General features: G+C 43.6%; 1 protein-coding gene across 10 annotated transcripts in view; it reads left to right on the top strand.

Annotated features, from left to right (window-relative positions):
* Window positions 1-12,079, top strand: part of LOC115150722 (ephrin type-B receptor 2) — a 175,759-nt gene that overhangs the window by 146,027 nt on the left and 17,653 nt on the right. For all 10 annotated transcript variants that reach the window (XM_029694274.1, XM_029694281.1, XM_029694277.1 and 7 more), the window contains exons 6-7: window positions 9,878-10,002; window positions 11,041-11,203. In XM_029694274.1, coding sequence (XP_029550134.1) covers window positions 9,878-10,002; window positions 11,041-11,203 — 288 coding nt within the window. The remainder of the gene's footprint in view (window positions 1-9,877; window positions 10,003-11,040; window positions 11,204-12,079) is intronic.

The raw sequence follows: 12,079 nt of genomic DNA, 5'->3' as shown, positions 1-12,079 counted from the left end.
GAGTAGTTGTATTCTGTTCAGGCTTCCTTCTTTTCACTCTGTCAATTAGGATACTATTGTGGAGTAACTAAAATGTTGTTGATCCATTCTATGTTTTCTCCTATAGGAGCCATTAAGCACATTTTTACTCCTGAACTGATTTATGCTTGCCATAACAAAGGGGTTGAATACTTATTGACTCAAGACATTTCAGCTTTTCATTTTTAATTAATTAGAAAAAAAAATAAAACATTCCACTTTGACATTATGGGGTTTTGTGTGTAGGCCAGTGACAAAAACTCTAAATGTAATACATTTTAAATTCATGCTGTAACACAACAAAATGTCGAAAAAGTTAAGGAATGTGAATACTTTCTGAAGGCATTGTAAGAACAAAGTGAGAGACAGGAAAAAGGGGACTGTATTATCTTTACCTCTCCTCCCTCCTCCATCCCTCTCCACCTCTGGTCTCTAATTAATCTCCTGGTTGTTGAAATATCGGAGGGAAAGATGCTCTCTGAAATATTTATGTGTTATGTTTCTGTCTGGTCTTTTTGTTCTGCTTTGATTACATTTGGAATTGCTTTCTCTTCTATTTCTGGAGCCATTTAACAGGAATGAGTGTTTTTATGTGCCGGAACGGATGAGGATTTAAGTGTCTGCTCTAAGCAAATTTACAGCAGAGAGATGGTACTGTATGTGGGTACATACTGACTCATACACACACACACACACACACACACACACGCACACACACACACACACACACACACACACACACACACACACACACACACACACACACACACACACACTTCACAGATACACACATACACACACTTCACAGATACACACATACACACACTTCACAGACACAGACATACACACAAAGAGGCGCATGTCTGTGTCGACTCAGACACACCACAGACACACCACTATAAAAAATGTTGAAGCAATTATCTATTTTGTTTACAGAAGCGTGATGACTACCTAGAAAAGTGTAGAAAATCCAATATTGACATAATGATTCACACTGGAACAAAACAAAGTCACTATTGTTTAATTTAAACTTTAACCTTTATAATACTTTTTCTTGGAATCTGAGGGACCACTTTCTTTACCTCAACAACCTTGGTGTCCTTTCAAATATTGTCTTCCCTTTCAGTGTGACATAGGTGAGGTCAAAAGCATGAATCTCTAAGATCATGAGTTACATGCACATGTCTTTCCCATGATTCACTCTGAGGATTTAAGTAAATTGAGTTCAAGCTGAGATCATCTATTTTAAATCCTGGCCATTGTGTGTCATATAGTAAATCCTTATCTGTAAATGCAGATAAGAAATGTATAAGTGGGTAACAAAAGTTAATGCATGTGCAGTGTAACTACAGCAAATGTTCTGTATCCAGTCTTTCAATGTCCGGTACACAGTAGATTTTCCAGGACAATGGTTTTGTATTATAGCATCCGCTCAGGCTCTTCTGAAGGCCTACACCCTTTAAGGTCAAAAGTGTCTTATCCACTTGACAAAATAAACTCAAACTCATAGAACTGATTCTTGTACAATAAAAGTATTAGTAGAACCATTTTGCGGTCCTTCTGATTTAGTGACCCCTGTTCAGTCAGCTGTCTCCTGAAGAAGCCGGTTCAGAAGCCAGATACAGAATATCTGAATGCAAATAAACTAACTGTGGCTAGGCTAGAGCCTGTGAGTCAGAGCTTTGATGCCCATACATGTAGCGTACTGCTAAAACTATTGCCCAGACTGAATAACCAATCAGGCCCAAGCCCAGCAGAGAAAATATATTGTATTTGCTACCAGTGGCTGCCAAGTGACTGCAAAGAGAGTTCCCACCTTGCCCCTTAACACTGTCCCCTCACTCCTCTCCCAGTCTCTGCGTTAGGTCTTGGGTGAGCAGAACTACTTGGTGGCGTACTGTGCTTAGATTAGATCTAACCTCCCTGTAAGCATCTGAAACTTCTTAAGCCCCTGGAGTGCCTATTTTAAAATTAGATTTTTGTGTACGAGTGCATTAAGGCCCCAATCTTTTCCAGCGCAGATGGTTTAAAGCTTGATGAACTGAAATCTTGCTTGTGTAGCTTTACTGCATTGGAAACTCTTTGGAGACGTAAAAACCCACAATTCATTGCAGATGGGGAACAGGGCCGGCTGCCAGCGTGCTAAAAGTATATGCAAATACAGGCCTCCCCCTTTAAGAGCTCTCGAAGCATGCCTCGTAAACGGAGAGCAGTCGGAGGGAGAGAGAGTGCAGGCAGCACCAACAGCCTGTTTAGGAGGCTGCCTGACTGCATGGTGGAGGAGCAGCTGGCTGGCCCATTGGGAGAGACGGTGCCGTGGAGGAAACAGAGTTTTACTGTGAAAGGGGACAGGGATTTACGAGGGCTGATCTGTTCTCGCTACCCCCCAAATCATAGCGTTTCTCCCTGCACTAGAACCTCAAATCAAATCATAGCCACATGTTCATTGACCATGCTGCATATTGGCAAGTCAGATATTCAAAGAGAAGTCCTAAATCCAAGTCACTTTCCCAGATTCAACAACCAAGATAGAAGGTTGACTGTTGTGTCTCTCCAACCTTGTTTTTTTTAGCAGACTTTGGCATTTCACTAGAATTTCATTGTAATAGTGCAGGGTTTTAAAGATGGGAAGGGGAACAAAGGGAGAAAGGGGAAATTACTTGAAGTGGCATTGTCTCTCCCAACCACAAACTGCAACTGTGATTACTATAATGACTGTGCCTCCCACCCCTCGGAGCATGGCTCTGTAATGGCTGCTGCTTCTCTGTCTCTGTGGTGGCAGAAGCTCCAGCTGGCCAACGTGGTCCTGCACCCAGACCCAGGCCCTGTCCAGGCCCAAGCAGGGTGAGATGTGATGGGCAGCGGGGCCCTCTCCTGTGCCTCTCCCATCCTGCATGCCTATCAGCCATCAAAGGCCAGCCTGGTCTCAGTCCACCAGCTCGTTTAATGAAGATGCCCATCAAGCTCAGAAGGGAACAGAATCAATAGGCTGAGCTGAAAGGGGACCAGCATTCTTGGGGGAAGACAGGGAGGAGGGGGAGGGAGGGAGGGACACATGCAGTGGAGGGAGGAAGGTAAAGCCCACCAAATGAGTGTAGCAGAATAGAAGAGTATAGAACAAAGAGTAGACTGGGTAGAAGATGTACATGGGATCGATCAGTGGCCTGAGGAAATTGATTCTCTGTGTTTGCAAAAGCATGCCCCATTACATTGGCATGGATTTAATAACTCTGTAAAGCCCATCTTTGATTAATTATGGAAGTTACTACAGTAGGTGTTCAAACACAACAGTAAAACTTCTATTGGGATGTTGCACAAAATAGAGCCTTTTATATTTTGTTACTGGGCCCCAGCCGGAGCGTCATGCTAGAATAGAGCCCGAAGCCTCAAAGTCTTTTATCAGATCCAAGGGCTTTACAGGAACTCACTACACTTTCACATTAAACAGCACTGACAATACTACTTACAGTAATACACTACCTTTAGTATTTAGTATTTTATTAGGATCCCCATTAGCTGTTGCTGAAGCTACTCTCCCTGGGGTCCACACAAAACATAGAACGTGACATAATACAGAACATGAATAGACAAGAACAGCTTAAGGACTGAACTACACACATTTAAAATAAGAACAATAGAGCCAAAAATGGTTCATACTGAAAGTTACCCTCATTACTGACAGTTTTATTTTATTTATTTATTTAACTAGGCAAGTCAGTTAAGAACAAATTCATATTTTCAATGACAGCCTAGGAACAGTGGGTTAACTACCTTGTTCTGGGGCAGAACGACTGATTTTTACCTTGTCAGCTCAGGGATTCAATCTTGCAACCTTTCGGTTACTAGTCCAAAGCTCTAACCACTAGGCTACCTGCCGCCCCAGTTACCGTCATTACTGACAGTTACCCACACATCAGTACACATCCATGTGCCTAAGAGTTATTTAGGTCAGATAAGGGAGAGGTGTTGTTTTATTAGGGTTTTTTTTTAAAGCTAATTTTGCTGTTTGTCATTTGAGATGGCAGAGAGTTCCATGTGATCATGGCTCTATTGTGTGTTGCCTTGAATTCATTCTGGATTTGTGGACTGTGCCCTGGTGGCATGTATGGTGGGGTAAGTATGTCTGTCAGACCAGACAGAAACAAATACAATGCTTCTAGTATGTCTCTCCTCTACTTTGAACCAAAAGAGACTGACATGCATACGGTTGACATAAGCCCTCTGTGTACATTGAAGGGCAAGACGTGCTGCATTGTTCTGGGCCAGCTGCAGGTTTTCTAGGTCCTTCTTGACAGCACTTGACAATATCACCAGGCAATAGTCAGTATTTACGTAGATAAAACTAAAGCCAGCAGGACTTGTTTGGTCAACTGTGGTGTTAACAGTGCTGAGAATCTCTTTATCACCGATAGACCTCTCCCATTTCTTTACAACAATTTCATCAATATGCCTTGACTTTGACAATTTACAGTCTTAAGGTGACATCAAGAAGTTTAGTCCCCTCAACTTGCTTAACCGTCACGTCATTTATTACCAGATTGAGAGGTCTAGAACTGAGATCATAGGGAAATATTTGTACCAAATACAGTGCTTTTAGTTTTAGATGGGTACAGGACTAGTTTATTACTAGCCACCCATTCCAAAACTGACTGCAACTCTTTGTTTAGGGTTGCAGTGATTTCACTAGATGTGGTTGAGTCATCAGCCTACATGGACACACAGGTTTTGATGCTTTTAATGCTGTTGGTAGATCATCAGTAAAAATAGAGAATAGTAAAGGGCCAAGACCGCTAGCTGCCTTCCGGAATACTACACTTTATATGTTTTACATTGGAGAAGCTTCCATTAATGAAGCCCTCTGCGTTCTATTGGATAGATAGCTCAGCTCTCAACCAATGATATGACAGAGGATGGAAAGCCATAACACAAACATTTTTCCAATGACATGTTATGGTCAGTACTATCAAAGGCTGCACTGAAGTCTAAAAATACAGCTCCCAAAATGTTCTTATTATCAATTTCTTTCAGCCAATCATCAGTCATTTGTGTCAGTGCAGTAGGCCTACATGTTGAGTGCCCTTTCCTATAAACATGATAGTAGTCTGTTGTTAGTAGTCCAAACAAAAAAACACTATATATACAAATGTATGTGGACACCCCTTCAAATGAGTGGATTCGGCTATTTCAGCTACACCCGTTGCTGACAGGTGTACAAAATCGAACACACAGCCATGCAATCTCCATAGACAAACATTGGCAGTAGAGTGGCCTTACTGAAGAGCTCAGTGACTTCCAACAAGTCAGTTTGTCTAATTTCTGTACTGCTAGAGCTGCCCCAGGCAACTGTAAGCTCACAGAACAGGACCGCCGAGTGCTGAAGCGCTTAATGCATAAAAATCGTCTGTTCTTGGTTGCAACATTCACTACTGAGTTCCAAACTGCCTCTGGAAGCAACTTCAGCACAATAACTTAATGAAATGGGTTTCCATGACCATGCGCAATATAAAGCGTCGGCTGGAGTGGTGTAAAGCTCACCGACATTCGACTCGGGAGCTGTGGAAACGCGTTCTCTGAAGTGATGAATCACGCTTTACCATCTGGCAGTCCGACGGACGATTCTGGGTTTGGCGGATGCCAGGAGAACACTACCTGCTCAAATGCATAGTGCAAACTGTAATGTTTGGTGGAGGAGGAGTAATGTCTGGGGCTGTTTTTCATGGTTCAGGCTAAGCCCCTTAGTTCCAGTAAAGGGACATCTTAACGCTATAGCATTCAATGACATTCTAGATGATTCTGTGCAACAGTTTGGGGAGGCCCTTTTCAGCATGACAATGCCCCCATACACAAAGCGATGTCCATACAGAAATGGTTTGTCGAGATCGGTGTGCAAGAACCCGACTGGCCTGCACAGAGCCCTGACCTCCACCCCAATCAAACACCTTTGGGATGAATTGGAACACCGACTGCGAGGCAAGCTTAGGTTTTTTCCAGTCCTCTTGGTGTGCTCCAGCTCAATCTCCCTGTTATCCATCATCAGCTTTTCAGTTATCATTTTCCTCAATTTCTCCTCAGAATCAGTCCAGGTCTCATGTGGAGACACTGGGATTCCATCCAGAACAATGTTAATTCACCTTGATTGTCCTTCTAGATAATCTTGTTTCCTTATAATTGTTAACATAGATTTATAGACAGTGCTGATGTCGTTTCTCTTGGTCGTACAGTTAATGTCCATCTTGCTGCAGTCCTGCTTCATCACTTCAAGCTCTCCCTGGGTTAGAAATGCAACCATTTGCACTTTTCTGGTCAGATCGTCCATCCTTGTGTTTGTTGTATCCACCAATATTTAGACAGAGCTCTATAAGCTATTCTCCTGCTATAAAACAGCTCCTTGTATAATTTTTTGTTGTTGGTCAAATCAAATCAAAGTTTATTTGTCACGTGCGCTGAAAAAAAGAAGTGTAGACCTTACAGTGAAATGCTTACTTACAGGCTCTAACCAACAGTGCAAAAATGTATTAGGTGAACAATAGGTAAGTAAAGAAATAAAAACAACAGTAAAAAGACAGTGAAAAATAACAGTAGCGAGGCTATATACAGTAGCGAGGCTATAACAGTAGCGAGGCTACATACAGGCACCGGTTAGTCGGGCTGATTGAGGTAGTATGTACATGTAGATATGGTTAAAGTGACTATGCATATATGATAAACAGAGAGTAGCAGTAGCGTAAAAGAGGGTTTGGTGGGTGGTTCTCTAGCACATCTTTCACCTGTGCTAGAGAAACACTGTCCTCTGCGTCGACATCAGTCGACGCATGGTGACAGCGTCGACTGATGTTCTTAGATATACCACGCAGTTCCAGCCAGGTCAGGTCGCAGGGAAACAGCAACAGGCAGCAGGGAATATAACCACACACCTGGGACACTTCCCAGCCACAAGGGCTAACAACATCGCTGGATGTATTCAAGCTATTCTTGGAATACCCTGCTAGCTTGATAAGCTACCTGCTAGTCTAGTAGCTAGCTACACCAAACAACTTCAGAGTTTTTGGTCTGGACAGACGGTAGCGGTCACTGCAACTGAGGCTAACCGCATCGCGGGATACAAAAAAAGTATATTAACCAAACTTTGCGAGGAAACACTGTCAAAACTTTACAAAAACAACAAACTGAGCTCTCTCGTTCCGCATTTGTCGCCTTAGGTCTCTCATGTAAACCCTCTCTTCTATACCCTCCACAACCCTCCCATCTACAGATAACACAGTATTGTTGGTTTACCTTCCAAAATGTTGGGATGTTATTCAGAAACTCTGGGCCTGGATGTAGTTGAGATAAAATAATGCAAACGTTATCTGTTCCTGATGAGTTTGTTCACAGACTCACGCTCCCTCTGAACCCTCTTTTGTGCTGGATGATCGTTCTAGTGTGTCAGCTCACAAGGCTTGCCAGGAAAAAGTTAAACACCTAGAATTCGAGATAAATAGTCCTCATCGCTGTACCGTTGCCAGCAGCAATTATTTGGAATGCTCCACCATGACTATTTTACTATATATTTTACTAGCTGGTGATTATCACCCTCCTCATGGCAGAGACTCTGCTGTTAGCCCTCTCTATGCTTTGGCGTATCAAGTGGAAAATTATACCATTATTGCAGTACAGTCGACACGCCACACACATTTTCCCCGTATCACCAGTAACAATATGTCTTGCGTCTTCTTTAGTCTCTGTTGTCCTGTTTAGTTCTTCCTCAATAGTTATGTTTGGTGAGATACAGATATTTCCTCTGTCATGCTGCAGTCCGGAAGACGTCCTTCCAGTGGAGGAAATCACAGTGTCCTTCTTGGACAGCTTTTAAGTTGGCATGTGTCCATCCTCTGTACATGAAGACGTACTCTGCCTTTGTCTGTTTGCCCTGCCTGGGATTAGGTTGCCAGAGATGGCTACACTGCTTGTCTACTGGAAATGCTATGGACAAAAAAGCAAGTGGCATGCAGTCCTGAATATATGTACATCTGTAATATTCCTGAGTTCCCGGTATTGTGATTATTTGTCTTATTAAGCTGTCTTGTGACTGCAAACAAAGTCAATGGACAGTGAGATTGAAGAGATGCCTGTGAGTATTCCAGTCTCCTCTGGGTCTCTCTGAAGAGGATGATGTATGCTCGTGGCAGAATCGCAGGCTATCTTTGTGCAAGTGCTGCAGGAGATGAAACTGCAGGCTGCCTATTAATTATCTGTACACGCTTTATGTTTAAGGCCGATGGCATATGGGGACATCCCTGTTTAGACAGTATCTCATGGTTAGTGTCCTTGTATGGAGGCTTCTGTTTGGGTCAGGGGGCATGTGAAGCAAGGCTGACACGCTGGTGAGAATGAATAGGCCATAAAATGCCCTCTCCATCATCATGTCTTACAGCACACTGGTCACTGGGATCTGTTATGGGCTTTACACTACAGTACTGAACATGTGCATTTTAATCGAAACCCCATCTGAAATGCACTTTTATGGCGTGGTGGATAGCATCAGCAATTAGCAGCATTTTGTTACATGAACAACAACAAAATAAATGAACACTGAGATTTATATATGAGATATTAACTACACACACTCCCCTAGATTCCGAGATAATGGTAGGTGGGGCCGAGTGAGGGAGGATGGGAGGGTTTTCCAGTCAGGGGATTTTCCATGGAGAGCGCGTGCTGCTGGGGCGGCCTCTGTCTTTATGGCTGGGGCTCTGGGGAGCCACTGTGTTGCTGGCTGAAGGCCGTGTGTGCAGCTGAGGCCCAGGGCCCATAAATCCTGCCCTCCCAGCCCCAGACAGCACTTTAACCTTCTGCATTATCTTCACTGTGACCCACGGCACCCTGCACTAATGTTAATGGCTGTATGAGGGAGCGTGGATAGCATGCCCCCTGACCCTTTAGCCTTACCAAAAAGAAAGTTGTAAGTTTTGTCCTTTGGTTTTGTTAGAATAAAGGCAGCCAACAACCCTACCCACTCAACAGTCCTTTACGGCTCAACTACTGCTGAAAGGATCTGGCTTATTCCTACACCGTGATTACCACATATTATGTGATTAAAATAAATGCTATAATTCTCTATATCTTTCCACCATGACCATGACTCTTGTCCTTGCACTTTCAAACCGTTTACTAGTGTGTATTAAGTTGTCATCCACAAGAAATATGCGTAAACATAGACTGCAATTACACAAATAGAAGGCTGAAAAAAACTAAATGACGATTGTGTATGGCATACTTGTGGTTCTGGTGATTTTCTCTGGTTTTATGTGCCTTACAAAATGGGCTTGCTCCGCAATTTGTCTTGCTAGGAGGATGCGGCCAGGGGAATGATTGCTAGCCAGCCAGATGGACAGACACTGCGCTCACACCCTGACAGTGTGGGAAGCACGGATTAATCATGGAAATAGTACTGAGTCAGTGCTGGAAAGTCCCCTCAAATGATGTATGTTGTGACCTGTCTACATGCAGTGCATGTCTGGTCACGATGAGACCAACTACCAACATATCACTATTACTACGGCGTTACATAGTTCAGTGAAGTAGGCATCTGTTTGATATCTGTTTGATGAGATTTTAAGATTCAGATCTATGATTCTGAACTAATTATTTGATTCAGATCTATGATTCTGAACTAATTATATGATTCAGATCAATGATTCTGAACTAATTATATGATTCAGATCTATGATTCTGAACTAATTATATGATTCAGATCTATGATTCAGAGCTAATCGTTGTGACTGAATGTTGTGATGATAAAAAAAATTTGTTATGCACTTTCCTTCTTTCCCTCTGTGTCTGTATATCTCTCCCGTTCTATCTATTACTCTCTCTGCAGCTCCGTCGACAGTGTCCATCATGCACCAGATCAGTCGTACCGTGGACAGCATCACTCTGTCCTGGTCTCAACCAGCCCAGCCCAATGGAGTCATTCTGGACTATGAACTGCAGTACTATGAGAAGGTAGGTACCCACTGCACACTGCCCATTAACAAACAGTCTGCTCTTTCTCAGCTCCATGTACACAGACACACATGAAGATATAATTGAGTCTGCCCGTCCTTCAGCTCAGCAGGGCCAAGCAAGGTATCCACTGACTGCAAAACGAGCCCTCATTTTTTATCAAATTGAAATTCAGAACATCTTTGCCTGTTGGTGTACAGTGTGTTCACTGAGGCAGGCAGACATAGCTTCTGAATCCCGCGTACAACTTCTGCTTGATCCCTTTCAATTATAATCACGGTCAGTCAATGGGAAAGGAAACCGCTCTCAGCCCTCCAGAGAGATTTGCGGTTGAAACAATGGAGCGTTGACTGCCATAAAAATAGTATTCAACAGACAGCATACTCTCTCACAATAAATTTGACAGACAGGAGTCTGTCTGTCAAGGCGGTCGGTCGGTCGGTCACAAATACTACCACACGCAAACACATGCTCACACACTTAGATACAAGCAGACCAGAACACACACACACACAACGTTCATTGAGGACTCCTCTGTGACTGCGCACCATGCTGCTCCACTTTTTAGTCTAATTATTTTCTCAGACACTGCTGAGGAGAGCTGTCAAAACAATTGTTCCGGCCCCTGCCGTGGCTTAGAACTCACAACTGTAATCATGCTGCTGAGTGATTGGTCTAAGGCAGCAGCCGGCACAGTTTTAGTCTCCTCTTCCAGACAGACCTGTCAGCTTTGTGGAGAGAATGAACCGGTGTGGCAACGAAAAGTTGCACTGATCATCAGAACTCACAGCTCAAACAAACTAATTCTAGCTGACCTGAAACTGCCATCCTTTCTGCCTCCGGCTGTTGCTTTTCATTCTCTGTTCGTTCTGCTTGATCAAATAGATACATCAGTGTTAGAAACATTTGAGTCTCTATCTTAGTTACTTTGCTCATCAGCCTATTTTTCTAAGGCACTAAATTATTGCATGCTTATGGTAATTGTTCTGTGGATGGCACTGATTTGTGTTCCTCCCACTTTCTTTCCTACTCTCTCAGGACCAGACAGAGTACAACTCAACCATCATAAAGAGCCAGACCAACACAGTGGTCATCCGCGGTCTCAAACCAGGCGCGATCTATGTGTTCCTGGTTCGCGCCCGGACCGTGGCTGGATTTGGCCGCTACAGCGGCAAGCTCTACTTCCAAACCATGACTGAGGGTGAGGGTGCAGCTAACATTCCCTCAGCTCAGATAGAGCATAGAGAGATGCAGGGTGAGGGTGCAGCTAACATTCCCTCAGCTCAGATAGAGCATAGAGAGATGCAGGGTGAGGGTGCAGCTAACATTCCCTCAGCTCAGATAGAGCATAGAGAGATGCAGGGGGAGGGTACAGCTAACATTCCCTCAGCTCAGATAGAGCATAGAGAGATGCAGGGTGAGGGTACAGCTAACATTCCCTCAGCTCAGATAGAGCATAGAGAGATGCAGGGTGAGGGTGCAGCTAACATTCCCTCAGCTCAGATAGAGCATAGAGAGATGCAGGGTGAGGGTGCAGGTAACATTCCCTCAGCTCAGATAGAGCATAGAGAGATGCAGGGTGAGGGTACAGACAACATTCCCTCAGCTCAGATAGAGCATAGAGAGATGCAGGGTGAGGGTGCAGCTAACATTCCCTCAGCTCAGATAGAGCATAGAGAGATGCAGGGTGAGGGTGCAGCTAACATTCCCTCAGCTCAGATAGAGCATAGAGAGATGCAGGGTGAGGGTGCAGCTAACATTCCCTCAGCTCAGATAGAGCATAGAGAGATGCAGAGTTATCACATCCCATGCATGGCCCATCAACCGAACCTGGACCATTACAACATAGACCTAATGACCCAACAGACACAAGGATGTTGATGGGGAAATGGTCTGAGATGCATTCTACAAGACAACTCTCCAACAATGTGTACACCCATTGTTTTATTTATGTGGATTTCATTCATTATCTTCTCAGCAGAACTCACAGGGAAGTTATTTTCTGCCATTGAATAAGATGGGTAATGCATGAATGTAGATATTTTTGTAGTTGACTGTACTTGATTAAGCGTGGCCT

The sequence above is a fragment of the Salmo trutta genome, chromosome 16 (assembly GCF_901001165.1).
Source record: "Salmo trutta chromosome 16, fSalTru1.1, whole genome shotgun sequence".
NCBI lineage: Eukaryota > Metazoa > Chordata > Actinopteri > Salmoniformes > Salmonidae > Salmo > Salmo trutta.
This window is presented reverse-complemented; position numbering and strand designations above follow the sequence as displayed.